Consider the following 13,617-nt stretch of genomic DNA (forward strand, 5'->3'; position numbering starts at 1 on the left):
TAAAGAACAAAAACTGGCTACCGTTAATCATTTCATCAGAAACCTAAAAAGGCTGCTATCATGGCAGAGTTCATTTTAAAGCAACAGAAAATTTTAAAGCTTATGAAGTGGACTAGGAAAAAGACTCCTCCAAAAACAAGAATGAAAGGGAAAAAAGAAAGGCTGTTGTTGACGTAAAATAAAGTCTGTTTGCCTCTCCATGTTACGTGGTAATACAGACAGGGAAAGATGCATCTTAAAAGTCAAGAAGAGGTGCAATTCCAGGGCAAGCCATGAGGAATGATATGTCCATTTTACGACAATTCTTCAAAATCCTATAACCCTTCAAGACCGGTGCCCACATATGGCACCAGCCAAATAAGTGTCCACCTATCTATGTGTTCATTACCCCAAGTAGGTTTGTTATGAGGCTCTACTGTCGGATCCCCAGAAGCCGCTCAACACACGAGTCTCCATTTCCCCGTCACCTTTTAAAACCCACCAACTGTCCTTATAATGCGCCTGCCTGACATACCCTTCAATATACCCTTCCTCTTTTTTTAAACTCAAAATATCCCTGTGTTCAATTCATAATACTGTGAATTTTATTAAACCCTAAAGAATGCTTAATTTCATGCCAAATTCCTTCATAATTCTTGCAATGGAACAAACAATTTCAAAGTGTACTCAAGTTGTGGGATGCGATTATTCTCAGAAGTACTAATAGGCCTTTTTCCAGCCAAGCACTTTTTTCACAAATGACTCAAGACACAGATTAAAAACATACCTGCAAACATAAGCTCCGACACATCTGGTTTGACATGGAGACATGTGAAGAGTGGGAGAGCACACTGTGCTTCATTGATTTTCTCTTTCATTTTGCTCAAAGTGGTGTCCATTCGCTGCAGGAAGAGAAAGTAGTTCTGCTTGAATGCTTTCTATTTGCACAATAAACACAAACACAGGGAAATAGAAGCTGTAGATGTCTAAAGCATGGATGTTCTTTCACATTCCCTAAACTATTTTCCACATCTGAGACGGACAGTTTTGCAAAAAACATTGTTTCGGAGGGAAGGGATCAGAGCAGAGTTTATAGGAAGATGAAATAAACATAACTTAGGCAATCCAAGGTAACATGACCAGAAAGGAAGCAGTATTATTGGACAAGTTCTTCCCCTCTGTTGCTGTAAAAGACATGCACTGAAACTAGAAAAAACATTCTTTTAGCCAGAACCACCATTAATGATCGTGTAATGATTTTCAATCTGTAATGTTTCTCATAAGTCAGCAAAGATAACTAAAAAAAGCAAACAGACTATTAATAGGCTTACATTTGCTAACCAAAGACCTCCATTTTCCCCAGAATATATTCTGGAGTCTGCAAATTAAAAAAGATTGAAAATCATTACAATATAATCATAGTAAGAAATGTTATCTGTGAACAACCAAGAGACTAGGTTATTTCCATTTTTTCAATGACTGCATCAGGTTCAGAATTAAGCTAAAACACCTGGGTACTGGTTTAACTCCTTAGTAAATGGTGACTTCTAGTCAACCTCACAGGATCATTAGCTCACCTTCACTGTGGGGAACTCACCCTATATATCTTACCTATTAAAAGTTGCTTGCCTTTTTTTCAGTATTTTATGATGTTAAAAACCTAATGGAAATGTGTACTCATGATATCCACAAGTATATAAAACAAGCTTGTGAACCTACTAACACACTGCAATCTTGCAATCAGATCAAAGGCAAATTCTATTTACCTGAATCACTTGCACTTGACAGTTGCTACCCGATTCAGTCAGTAAGATTTGTGGATAATAAAATGTATCAATGAAAAATCCTGATGTTCTTCGTGTCATTTGCAGAAAAACGAGTAATAATAGAGATGTGGTCTTACTGGTCTTTCACCTTGATATTAGTATCTTGTTAAGCAAATGCTGCTTTTCTTATAGCAAGACGTACATAAAGCGGTTACAACATCCTGTAACTTTTGTTGAAATTGCTTATGGGGTAATTTTCATGGATGACACTCAATGGTTGTAGCTTGTTGCAAGCATCCAGTGGTTGAGTTCATTTTCACTGCATATGAACACAAGGCATCTTCCTTGCTCTTAAACGAATGAGAACCACTTGGATAAACATCCCAGAGTAAGTGAGGCCTTTTCCACATTCCTTATGTAGTAATTGTTTAAATATAAATCTAAATATTCCTATTGCTAAATGTGCTTGGTAGAATGTTACCGAGGTCATTAAAAAACCATATCAATAGACATTATTACACAATAATTTCACAACTCTAGTAATCATAAAGAGTGCACTCACATTATGGATGAGTGTTTCACCTATCAGCATTCCAAAGATATCTGTGAAGGTGACAGGCTGCCCTGAGCTTTTCTTATTCCACAGGGCTTCAATGTAGCGTTTGACTTTCTGAGGAGTGAGCAGCAGCAGCGGGTTGTGACTCACGGAGTTCATCAGTTCTTCATTAATCTCCTTTGGTCCCTTTTCTGGAAAATCCGCGTGTGAATACAAAGTCGACATGTACCTGCAATTGAAAATAGGCTCCAATAAGTATCAAAGGCTGGTTCAGTATCAGCTGCCTGAACCGTACAATAAGCCCATAAATAATTTGATATGACATGTTGCTGATTAAATCAGAGTAATTTACTTATCATTTATATAGTAAATTGTCATTTCTTTTTGTCAGGGCATAGGAAGCTAAACAACTTGTTCTAAATGTATACATTCAATCAACTACTCCACAAACACCTACATTTTGTGTCAAAAAGATCAGTTTCTTCATCGTTCACCTATTTAAGGGACAGAATCACTGTAGGCTGAAAGAACAGCTTTTCAAAATGTGCCAGTACACCTATATTTGGCAGACTGGAGATGCCATCAGCAAACACACACAGTTCTCTTGCTCTAAGACGTACCTCACTGACATTCTCCAGTTCCTTACCACTATTCAAAAATTCCTAAAATATATTGGCATCCTTTCCAGGATCTGGAAGTTTTCACACTAAGACAAAGCACATTCATTACAATCCATGCAGAGACTTAATTGACGTTGAGGCTTATCAGGCAGCGCTTGGTTTTATCATCAAGTAACTCTGAAAACTCTGCTTACTCAGCAAAAACAAAGTATAGACACATGCGTAGACAAGTGTAGTTTTCACTTGGTTGGCTTAAGTAACACTATGGGTGATTAAGATATGGCAAGATTCAGGATAGGCTGTCCTAACCTCCCGGAGGCTTGTTTCACTATTATTTGCTGAAATAGCTGGCTCAGCCACACATACTATCCTGCAGTCATATCTCTGTAGAGTAGTGAGATACACACTGTGCAAGCCTGGCCCCGGGATCTCTGCCCTGCAATTTACTTGGCGGTATGACGAACCTTGTCACATGCATGACGCGAGAAGCTACTGCATTAGCGCTTGCGCAGGCTCCACAGCAACACGTTTAGCATGCACGTCAGCTCACGGGTGGAACAAAGACAGCGGCAAGCTTCCACGCGAGCGGAGAAAGGAAAATGCAGCATGAAGAATTCAGTACAAGGTTGAAGCAAGCCGACTGAAACAGTCAGGGAGGCAAATGCATTGCTCCAAGGTTAGGCATGCATCTCAGTGAACAAGCAGAAACCTGCCTCTCCCTCCAGGAAAGGAATACTCCACCCTTCAGAAGGGAGAAAAAAAAAAAAAAGAGCATTATTCCCAAGTAATAGACAGCTTGGAAAAAAAAGAAAAGGAAGGGAGTGATAAAGTGTTAATTTATTTATTCATCAAGCAAGGAAAGTCTGAATTGGTGACATCACCAAGACAGAAAAGGCTAATTTATTTAAAAACAAACCATTTTCAACACCTGCTTTTAACTGGATCAGCTCAGATCACGTTGCTGTTTTAACACAGATTCTATAGATTTACACCAGCTCAACCTATAGGGATGAATCCTCACCAAAACTCTCTATTCACAAAGAACACCTTGACTGTCTAAAGTTAGTCTCCAAATAAAGCAAGAGGGCTGACAAGGGCAAGTTCAATTATTCTGCCCAGGTAGTTGAGGTATGAAAGATAATCCTGTATGAACACCTTCACCAAGAAGTGGAATGATGCTGAACTGTTTTTCTGGAATTCTTACTACCTTCTTTTTATGCCCAGCTGACTGACATCTTTTCAAAACATGGACTCTACACCATTCCCTAGAAATACCCTGAAAACTTTTCACACCATGTTGCACTACTCAATTCCTCTTAATCCAGTCCAATGAGATCTTTCACTGTGGCTACAAATTTGACAAATGTACATCCGTATCTCTTAACAGAGAGTAGTAAATCTTCCCTCCCCTCGAGCATCAGTGATAAAGAAAATCCACCAGAAACATGATTCTGGTGATGCCAACCTTTTGTAGTTAAATTTGAATGAAGAAATGTTTTCTTAGTTCACAGAAATTCTGGCATCCTGAGTTGGTGGGGGGGAGTGCAAGGATTGAAATATAATTGAAAAAAAATCAAGGAATAGAAGAGTTTATCATCTATCCCGAAAAGAGTCAACAACTTTGGGGCTAGATTATTTCCTTAGAATGGGTGGAACCAAAGTTCATATACTCGATCTGTTAGACCAGGGTGTAAAATTCATCCCAGGTGGATTCCCTGCTCATGGATATTTACTTTTTCCAATAAGAGTCTATTTCCCTCAGTCTGAAAGCAACTAGAAATTCATCAGACCATAGGCTATTTTAGACTGTAAGGAAGCTCGAGGTCTATAGTCTGATCTCCTGCTCAATGCAGAGGCAACTTAAAAGATGGATCATGTTGCTCAAGGTTTTGTCCAGTCAAGTACTCATTTCACATGACATATTCATTGAGTCAGATAGAAAGAGCATGACATCTTATCCAGTCCAGTCAAGTAAGGATGGAGCAATCCTGACCACTCTCGTTGCACAAAATGTTTCATAATAGCTAACCAAACGTTCCTTGCTGCAACTCACGGCTGTTACCTCTTGTCCTTTCTCTGTGCATCTCCAAAAAGAGTCTGTCTTCTTTACAACTACCCACTAGGTAGCTGGAGACAGCAGTCAGGTTCCAGCCCCTCCCCAGTCTTTGCCTCCTTTTCTCAGGGCTAAACAAACCCAGTCCCTCAGCCTCCACGTGCTCCTCATCACCTCTCATCACCTTGGTCGTCCTCTGATGGAATTTATCCAGTTTGTCAACACCTTTCTTGTGCTAGGTGGCCCTAAACTGGATTCGCTGCTCCAGATACAGCTTCCATATTCAAACTGGTTATGATACAGAAACTACTGGTTATGATAAAATTATATTTTGTGACAGTTAGGATACTTCCTTGAAAAGTTCAACATTTTCTTAAGCTGTAACACTCTCTGCTGCAACCTCGTTCACAGACATTAAAACTCAGGTTTAAAGACAGACAAAAAAGTACTGCAATTAATGAAAAATGCAGTGTTAAGGAGGCCAGACATTTAAGAAATTTGGCTTGAATGTGCCAGATGTCTTTGGCTGATGATAGTTACAGAGCTTTTAAAAATGTTAGATCATTTCATTTAAGAAATATCAAAACAAATAGTTTCAGCATTTGTAATACGTATGACTTGGGGCAATTCTTATAAAAGCCAAGGAGACGAAAGGCTAGGTTCGTAACACTGGGCAGGGAGAAGAGAAACCCTTATTCACAAAAGTGGTTAGGGCAGACATAATATTGGGGTTTAAATCACGCTGCTGCTTACAAAGCCTTGAGCCCATAATAACCAGAGAGCGCCGTTCACACAGTGACGTCGCTCTTACTTTCTCCTGCTGTTTTTCCTCTTTATGGCGTAAAGCATTCATTGAGTCAGGCAGAAAGGCATCCTCAAGTTGAGACGTCCTGAAAGACATTTTCCTCCCCATCTGATTGACAAACCGTGTTAATAAACAATGTACATTTCTAAATGAAACAGTGACAACGGGAACGATGCACGGCAATCCGTAGCTGGATGCCATGCACCATGGCAATCAGAGTTCTTCCTTACAAGCTGAAATACATCTGCTCGATTTTCCTAAAGCTGAGAAAGGATCAGAGAGCACATCCTGGGCAAATCCACTAAGCAAGGGACTACTGAGTAAAAAATGGAGCAGAAGATCTTTCAGTGATTTTGAAAATCTTTGAGAAGTGTCCCAAAAGGATATATTCCGTTTGGGGTTGAATGAATCATCTTCTTCAAATTGAAAAGATTATTTTTTCCCAATTCATTTGGAAAAAAATAACATGAAACAAAAATATTTCTAGAGTATCAACAACCTGAATTCTTAATTTTTTTGGTTCAGTCACCAAGATAAAAAAATCAATTACAAATTACAATTAAAATTACAACACTGGCCATTGATACTGGGAAGAGGCTGCATATGTGCAGCACCTCTTTTCATCCGTTTCTGCTATCGAAGCTCCTCTGGGGACCAGCTGGAGTCTGAGCTGTCCTTACCCTTCCAGGCACTCTGAAACTCCGCCACCAGAAGATCTACTCCGCTGACCTACCACGCCGCCAGACAGCTGGCTCAGGAAGTCCCTTCCCTCCTGGCTGTATGTAAGATTTGCTCTGAATCACAAGCTTAGGAATAAGTCATCAACTGCCATGAAAATTCCTGCTTGAATGTTCTGAACAAAAAGTGGAGAAAAACAAAAGAAAAAAAACCCAACCCTTACCATGTAGATCCTGAGAGGCCAGCAATGTAGGTTGCACAGTCTAAAACTCCTGATTCGTAGAGCGCTTTCATGACTCCGGCAAACCCTACCATGGCACGAAATCCACCGCCTGAACCCAATATTGCTATCACTGGTACCTGAATAGATAAAAAGAACAGCAAATCATCACATCAACTTTGATACAGATTTAAAGTAGTAAACAGAGTTTACCAATGCACTGGCCTCGTGCAATTAATAAAGTCACTCTCCAAGGATCCTGACGGCAGAGACGAAACCTACACTTTTTCTAATCGGTGTGTAAAAGTTCTAACAAGTCCAAAAGAAGGTATTCTTGATACTTGCAGTTTTCTTTTAGCAGTGCAAGTAGTAGCGAATAGCAAATAACTTTAATACAGCACTTCAAAATATGACTTTTAAACTCTCTGAGTAGAAAGGCACAGTACCATAAAGCCATGAGTTTAACTATCCCCTTGGGTTCTCTAGACCCAGGAATGACGGAGAATAACTGCATGTCATTTACTCAGTCCCTCCCGCTTGACCAAGAGAGCTGGGTGGCAGCAGTGCTTTTGGACCGCAGCACGGGAGGAAGGCAGTGCGGGGCGGGACTGCCCATCGCCAGCAAACGCAGCCAGGAACAGACAGACTGCAGGAGGTTCTGCCCAGGAGAAAATCTCCCAGAGGGCAGAGCAGACTTCCTTCTAGCTTCCTATCTGAATGGCACCTAGGGACCATTAGCAACCAGCAATTAGCAAAAGGAGGCCACTAACAAAGCATGCAGAGATATAAAGGGGGCAAATGTGCCTAGCACCCATGCAGACAAGAAGGAAGATATGACTGAGGCAATACAAGGGCAGGAAGAAAGTATGAACTCCCAGGAGAGAGGGAGCTGCAAGCTTGCATCTTCTGGCATCAAGAGAGACTCCCCTTCCATGAGCAGCTCTGTGCCTAGAGAAGAGGTTTAGGACCCCGGTGACAGAGGAGGATGAACAAATAAACGCTGTCAGGGAGATTTTAGACCAGACACCACAAGTTACTGGATGAGAATCAGAGCTAGGAAGAGGAAGCGACAAGTGCCAATAGTCGGTGACTCGCTCTTCTACAGGACACTGCAGGACACTACGGGACACAAGCTGCCAGCCAGACTGACTGTTTAGGGAGATTTGCTGCTTGTATAGACTGCAGGTCCCTGATGCCATGGAGAGACTGCTGAGTCTCATCTGGCCTTCCAAATACTACCCCTCGCTGCTCATCCAAGGGGGCACTAATGATAGAGGCGGAAAAGACCGTGAGCAGATGAGAGATGCCTTGCCCATTCTTGGAGCAAGAGTGAGAGTGGAGAGGGCTCAGTGCCGTAGCCTGTGGACTTGATCCTTCCAGTCTGTAAGAGGAAAGGCTCAGGCGGTATCACCAGGAAGACTTTGTCTTCTCAAACATAAAGCCTTGTTTGCTGAAGATGGTCCATTGGGAAGAAATGGAATCCACTTGACCAACACAAGGACAAACACCTTCATTAACTGACTTCATAATTTAATGAGAAAGATTTTAGACTAGCTTCACTGGGGAACAGGGACCTACGTGAGCAAATGATGCAAATGTAGGAGGTAAGCAAGGGAGAAAGCTGGTAGGGAGACTTCCATATTCCTGCTCAGAAGAGAGGGTATTCAGAGGCTTACCTCAAACATCTCTACATTAATGCACAGAGATTGGACATCAAAGAAGAAAAACTGAAAGTTCACGTGTAGTCACAGGTCTATGGCATGGTCAGAAGGACAAAGACTTGGTGGGACAGCATGCATGACACAACACTGCCACGGAGGGTAACTGAGGAAGGCTAGGCAGGGAGGAGGGGGTAGAGGGCTGAGCTCCGCGCTTAGAGAGCAGCACTGTGCAAGCCATCTGGGAAGTCTGCAGATTGTCTGGGGACAATTTCCTAATGCAAATGCTAGAGGGAGCGATGAGTGGTAATGCTGTACCTCACCTGCTACTCCCAAAACAGTAAAAAACTCATGAAGTGACCAAGTTCGGGATCAGAAGATGGCTGGGGTGATGAGCATCAGAACTAGGACTCTGGGACTTGCTAAGAAGAACCTTCCTGATTTCTTTGTTGGCAATAAAACAAGTGTGGGGGAATAATGTTACTTTCAGTGACAAGTGGAACAAGAGGTCCCTTCCAAACAATATTTCATTTACTCTGTTTATAATGCACTTTTTATTCCTTCTACTTGCTAATATGATGCAGTATTATCACTGTACAGAATCCTTTGTTTCCAGTTCTTTACAAGCACAGAAGGTTAATACCTGCTTTCAGATTCCACAGCTAAAAGAAAAAAGTGAAAGTGCGATACTATCATTATGACTCTCCATAGCCTCCAGTCCACTGAAATAACGCGTAGAACTTCAAGTCCAGTTCACCAGCACAGACTTGTGGTCCCACTTCAGATTTCAAAGTACAATCAATTAATCTGCAAATTGGCTGAATAAACCAAGTCAGGTTTTGGCATTTGTAAGCTGTTGCTCCCACAATACGCTGTTATTTAGAACTCTAACTGTTCCGTATCTGAAGAATTAAAGTGTATTTGAAGAAGTCTGCAGTTGTAGCAAGACTTCTACATAAAAATGCATCCAGATTTTTTTTTTAAGAATGCCTGCCCTGCTTACCCATAATCCAGGGAATAAACAAAATAGAAAAAGAGATTAAACTTTGTTATTTAGTAACTATACAGATAGCTACGAAACCACAGAAATGTTTAAAGCAATCCAAAGACCAGCCTTAATCCAAAAGATATCTGTGTGACAGAGCCAAAAGCAGTAGAAGTTACTAATCAGAAACAGAACAGAGATAAATAACATTTTGGTGAGGAGTTTAAAAATACATTAAAAAAATTGATATTACTATGAAGTATGAAAAGAAGATAGTGTCAGACTTAACTACCATACAAAACTACGTAAGAGAGAAGGAGAATTTACGTACATCTATACACCTGTTCAGCTACTAAGAGATGCCAAAATGATTAAAAGTACACCCAGGTACAAGTAATACCACATTGAAATCATATCTACAGGATACATTTTATATTTTATTTCCTTCTTACTTCCCGGCCTTTCCAGGCTTGATTTAAAAGCCATCTACTTTTACTGCATAGCCTCCTCAAGTATCTGGAAAGAAGACAAACCGAAACAAATATCCAATTGCTATCATCAAGTGCTTTAATCTAAGCAAGGGGCCCATCTGCCTCCCACTTTCAGAATCGTGGAAGAATTTTCCACTGTTCAGTGGTGACACGATAACAACCTGCTTGTTACTTAGGATAAAAAATTACACATTTCTGCAAAAAGCCCGTATCTGATCAAACTGGTAGTCAGTCAAAAAATTTCACTGAAACTCTGTTTAAGGTGGTAATGGATCAAACTAGTTATAACAAAAAAAGGGAGGGGGGGATGACACACCCATGTGACTACTGAGTTCACTTTCTTTCAACAGACTTCATAACCTGAGCAGTGAAACTCCCCTGCAGACTGAAAGCACATACAGCCACATGGAGATGACCATGCACCACCACCAAATAGGGTGGGAAATTATCTTGAGGCCTCTGTTCTGCAAAAAATACTGATTCTTGATCCAACGAGATTATTTGATCATTTTCTCTATAGGCGTTATGCATTATTAATAGAAGCCACAGGTATTTACTGGCATCAGCATTCATCATGCAACTACAGAGATAGCTATTAATCAAGAAATGACAAAACAAAAGTAAAGAATTAGGACATGCCTGTTTTGTTAAGCCAACACCCCAATAAGAGAGCAGTTGCTTTGAACAGAAGAGCCATATTACTAATCACACATTTATGAATGTATGTGAAGCTCTGAAAGCTCTTTACAAACATAACCTAATTAATCCACGCAGGCAAATCCCGACAGGATGAGCAGAGAGTGGCTGCAGGTGCGAGCCTGGAAGAAGTACGTAAGAACATTTCCAAAGCACCACTATTCAACAAATCTATTCATCAGCCAAGTGGCACGAGCACAAAGGAAAATCTGAGCTTCCTTCAGGACACAGAGCGAGCTGTAAATAGGATCAATAAAATAATGCCAAGAAGAGTCACTAGCATCCTGACTGCAAATGCTTCCTCTCATCCACAGACATCCCAGAAACCACAGATTCCTGCAGTAGGGGAAGGTGGATATACGGAGAGGTATGTGCAGGTTTAGGAACCACTTGATACTCCTATGTCGGCCGTGGAGTTTAAGCCAACCGCAGATCCTTTCACAAACTCCACCTCGCTCTAGTGCCTTTCACCTCAGTACCTCCGAAGCACACGGCGCAGAGCAACGCCAGCCTGTCGGTACAGCAAACTGGTTAAAAGGGTTTCATTTGAGCTGCAGTTATTTTTGCTCCTATTGTAACCGATGTGACGGGATTATAAAGACAACATTGACAGCAGCAAAGCATGAAGAGTTACAAGCCACTACTTTATTTACAGAAGTAAAATTCAACCAAAGAGCTCTAGAGTCAAACTGCAGAGGCTGAAGCAAGGCTCCCACAGTAAATAAACCTATGAAACGCTGAAATAATAACCAGAGTAACAACTACTGCACATTTACGTTCATTTATTTCAGCCAGTCCGATACAAGCTGACTTGCAGACATAAGCAAGGTGACAAAGGTAAAAGTTCTTTCCTGCTACGCACTAACTTTACTTTAATCTACTACTTACTCTACCAGTTTCCTCACGATACAAGTAAATAGGTTTGTTAAAATAGTTTTTCAGCTGCAATTCAGCTTCCAACAGCTTTAAAGGTAAGAAGTGGTAAAAGTTAAAATCGCGTATGCCTGTTGCCTGTCCTACAAGTTCTGCTCTAGAAGAAGCGGTGCCGAGGAAGGGGGAAGTAGCTGCAGGCAGAGGACAAAGGGAAGAGAACTGAGAAGCCATCTCGATACTGAGAAGGAACGGAGAAGAGGCAGGAGGAGGCGGCGTGCATGCTTCCTCGTGTGTACCGGCTGTGGCTGACGCACTCCACTCTGGAGGCACTTGGAAGCCAAAGCCCTTTGTACACAATCAGTTAAACCTGGGCAGAGGTACAACACCCATTCAAGCAGCTTAGTAAACTTAGACTGAAAGGGTAAGTGACTCACAAGAAGTCACGCAGTGAGTTAATTGCAAAAATGTGAATTGAATTCAAGAGTCTTGGCTACAGGAGTCCATTGCTCTAATCCCTGGCCGTACTGCCACACTGAATTCAACACGGTTGCGTCCCCTTCTGAACAACCGAAAGGCCATGCCACTGTGGCTTTCTTTTCCTATGGTTCGCCTGCATGGCACAGTACACAGGAGCCCAAGCCAGTTTTGAACAAACCAGCTTAGATATCACCTACACTAACTTACTCCACTGAACAACACTTGACAACCTTGATAAAGCGTTCCGTCAGTACAGCCGTAGTGATACTAGGATCCAAGTGACGTTGTAACTGTGCAGACAATACAGCTCCCCTTCAATCAACGGGCATTCATTTCCACAGGAGCTGCTTCTTTAATTGCCTAATTGGGCATGAAAATGGAAAGGATTTGGGAAACAAGGTATGTTTTAGGCAAAGTGAGTTTTGAAAAAAGACCATCTCAATCATATTTTCCAGCAACCTGGCAAAAAAGCTAAAACATATTAAATCTTGTTATGGGAATGGGTGGTGCAGATGTTTTTGTCCAACTGCCCTGGAAACAGAGTGTACAAAACCTGGACAAAAATACATGTGGTCTAAAAATATTTGCCATGGGGTACACAGATGTGTATTAACAAATTGTTCTGCAAATCCAGCCTTAGAGCACTATGTGTCTGCTTTAATTGAATGTTATTTTTAGAAAATTTAGACCAACAAAGCAATAAAAATAAACTAAGCAATAACACAGGTACCAGAAGTCTCATCCTCTGTTTTTTTCAGAATGTGTTTCAAAATTAAGTATGGAGATTTGTAAGTATGCAGTTATCTCCCCATCTGGGGAGGTATAATTATTTCACAGGTATTTAGGTCTCACAGCATCCCTGCAAGGCACATGTGTTGCTATTCACAAATGGAGAAACTTAGGTGAACTCTGAGTAAGTGACTTGTTCAAGATCAAACAATGACTCATAGGCAGCTAAGAATACTCGTTATGTCTCCTGACTTCTGCTGCCCTGTTAAGACCACAGACATCCCATAAAGCCTCCTGCTACCTCTAATCTGCAGCAATAAAAGTAAAAATGATGGGTTATAAGGACAAAACTGTATTTTAATCTGAACAAAAAAAATTTTCCATTGCTAGAAGCAGCTAAAAATTCTGACAAGTCAGCTTAGAACCACAAATTTGGCATGTGAAAATGGAGAGGATCACATTGCCTCGGTCCTTCCCAGGGTTGATAAAACCTGCATTCAGAGATTAGTGGCTGGTCTTGAAAGATGCACCTTAACTGATAAACTTTCAGCATGTAAGGCTGTGAGGGATACCGAGGGAAGATGATGATATAAAGAATATGAAAAGCTTACCTAGCTTCTGCAATAACGAGATTTTGTTCATGCACTCATACCACCTGCACAGAATTGATACTTCAGGTGCTGAGTATCACTCCAATCCTAATTGGAGCTTGAGAAAATATCTCTGCATTCTTTCTGAGAAAGATGTTAGTCTGTAGTAGACCACTGTCACAACCACAAATATCTATTCTGATAAAATGTGCACATGTCAACAAAAAAATAACTGCACTGAAAATTAAGAGAAAAACCCTCGCAAATATTTCTTCACAATGTCTGTGATTAATACCACTGCAGATGAAATACACATCATACTTCTCAAATTCTTTCATCTTTCTCAGAAAGCTCATGCTAGCACATTTTGCTAGCTAAAAGAAAGCTCAGAACTAAACATCAATAACACAGTCAGTGCCTGCTCAAATATTCATTGAAATT

General features: G+C 41.0%; 1 protein-coding gene across 5 annotated transcripts in view; it reads right to left on the reverse strand.

The window, feature by feature from the left end:
• Nucleotides 1-13,617, reverse strand: part of PLA2G4A (phospholipase A2 group IVA) — a 119,844-nt gene that overhangs the window by 22,947 nt on the left and 83,280 nt on the right. For all 5 annotated transcript variants that reach the window (XM_064515547.1, XM_064515546.1, XM_064515545.1 and 2 more), the window contains 3 exons: nucleotides 6,681-6,817; nucleotides 2,308-2,530; nucleotides 767-881 (listed from right to left, as the gene is read on the reverse strand). In XM_064515547.1, coding sequence (XP_064371617.1) covers nucleotides 767-881; nucleotides 2,308-2,530; nucleotides 6,681-6,817 — 475 coding nt within the window. The remainder of the gene's footprint in view (nucleotides 1-766; nucleotides 882-2,307; nucleotides 2,531-6,680; nucleotides 6,818-13,617) is intronic.

Source organism: Dromaius novaehollandiae, chromosome 8 (assembly GCF_036370855.1).
Source record: "Dromaius novaehollandiae isolate bDroNov1 chromosome 8, bDroNov1.hap1, whole genome shotgun sequence".
Lineage (NCBI taxonomy): Eukaryota > Metazoa > Chordata > Aves > Casuariiformes > Dromaiidae > Dromaius > Dromaius novaehollandiae.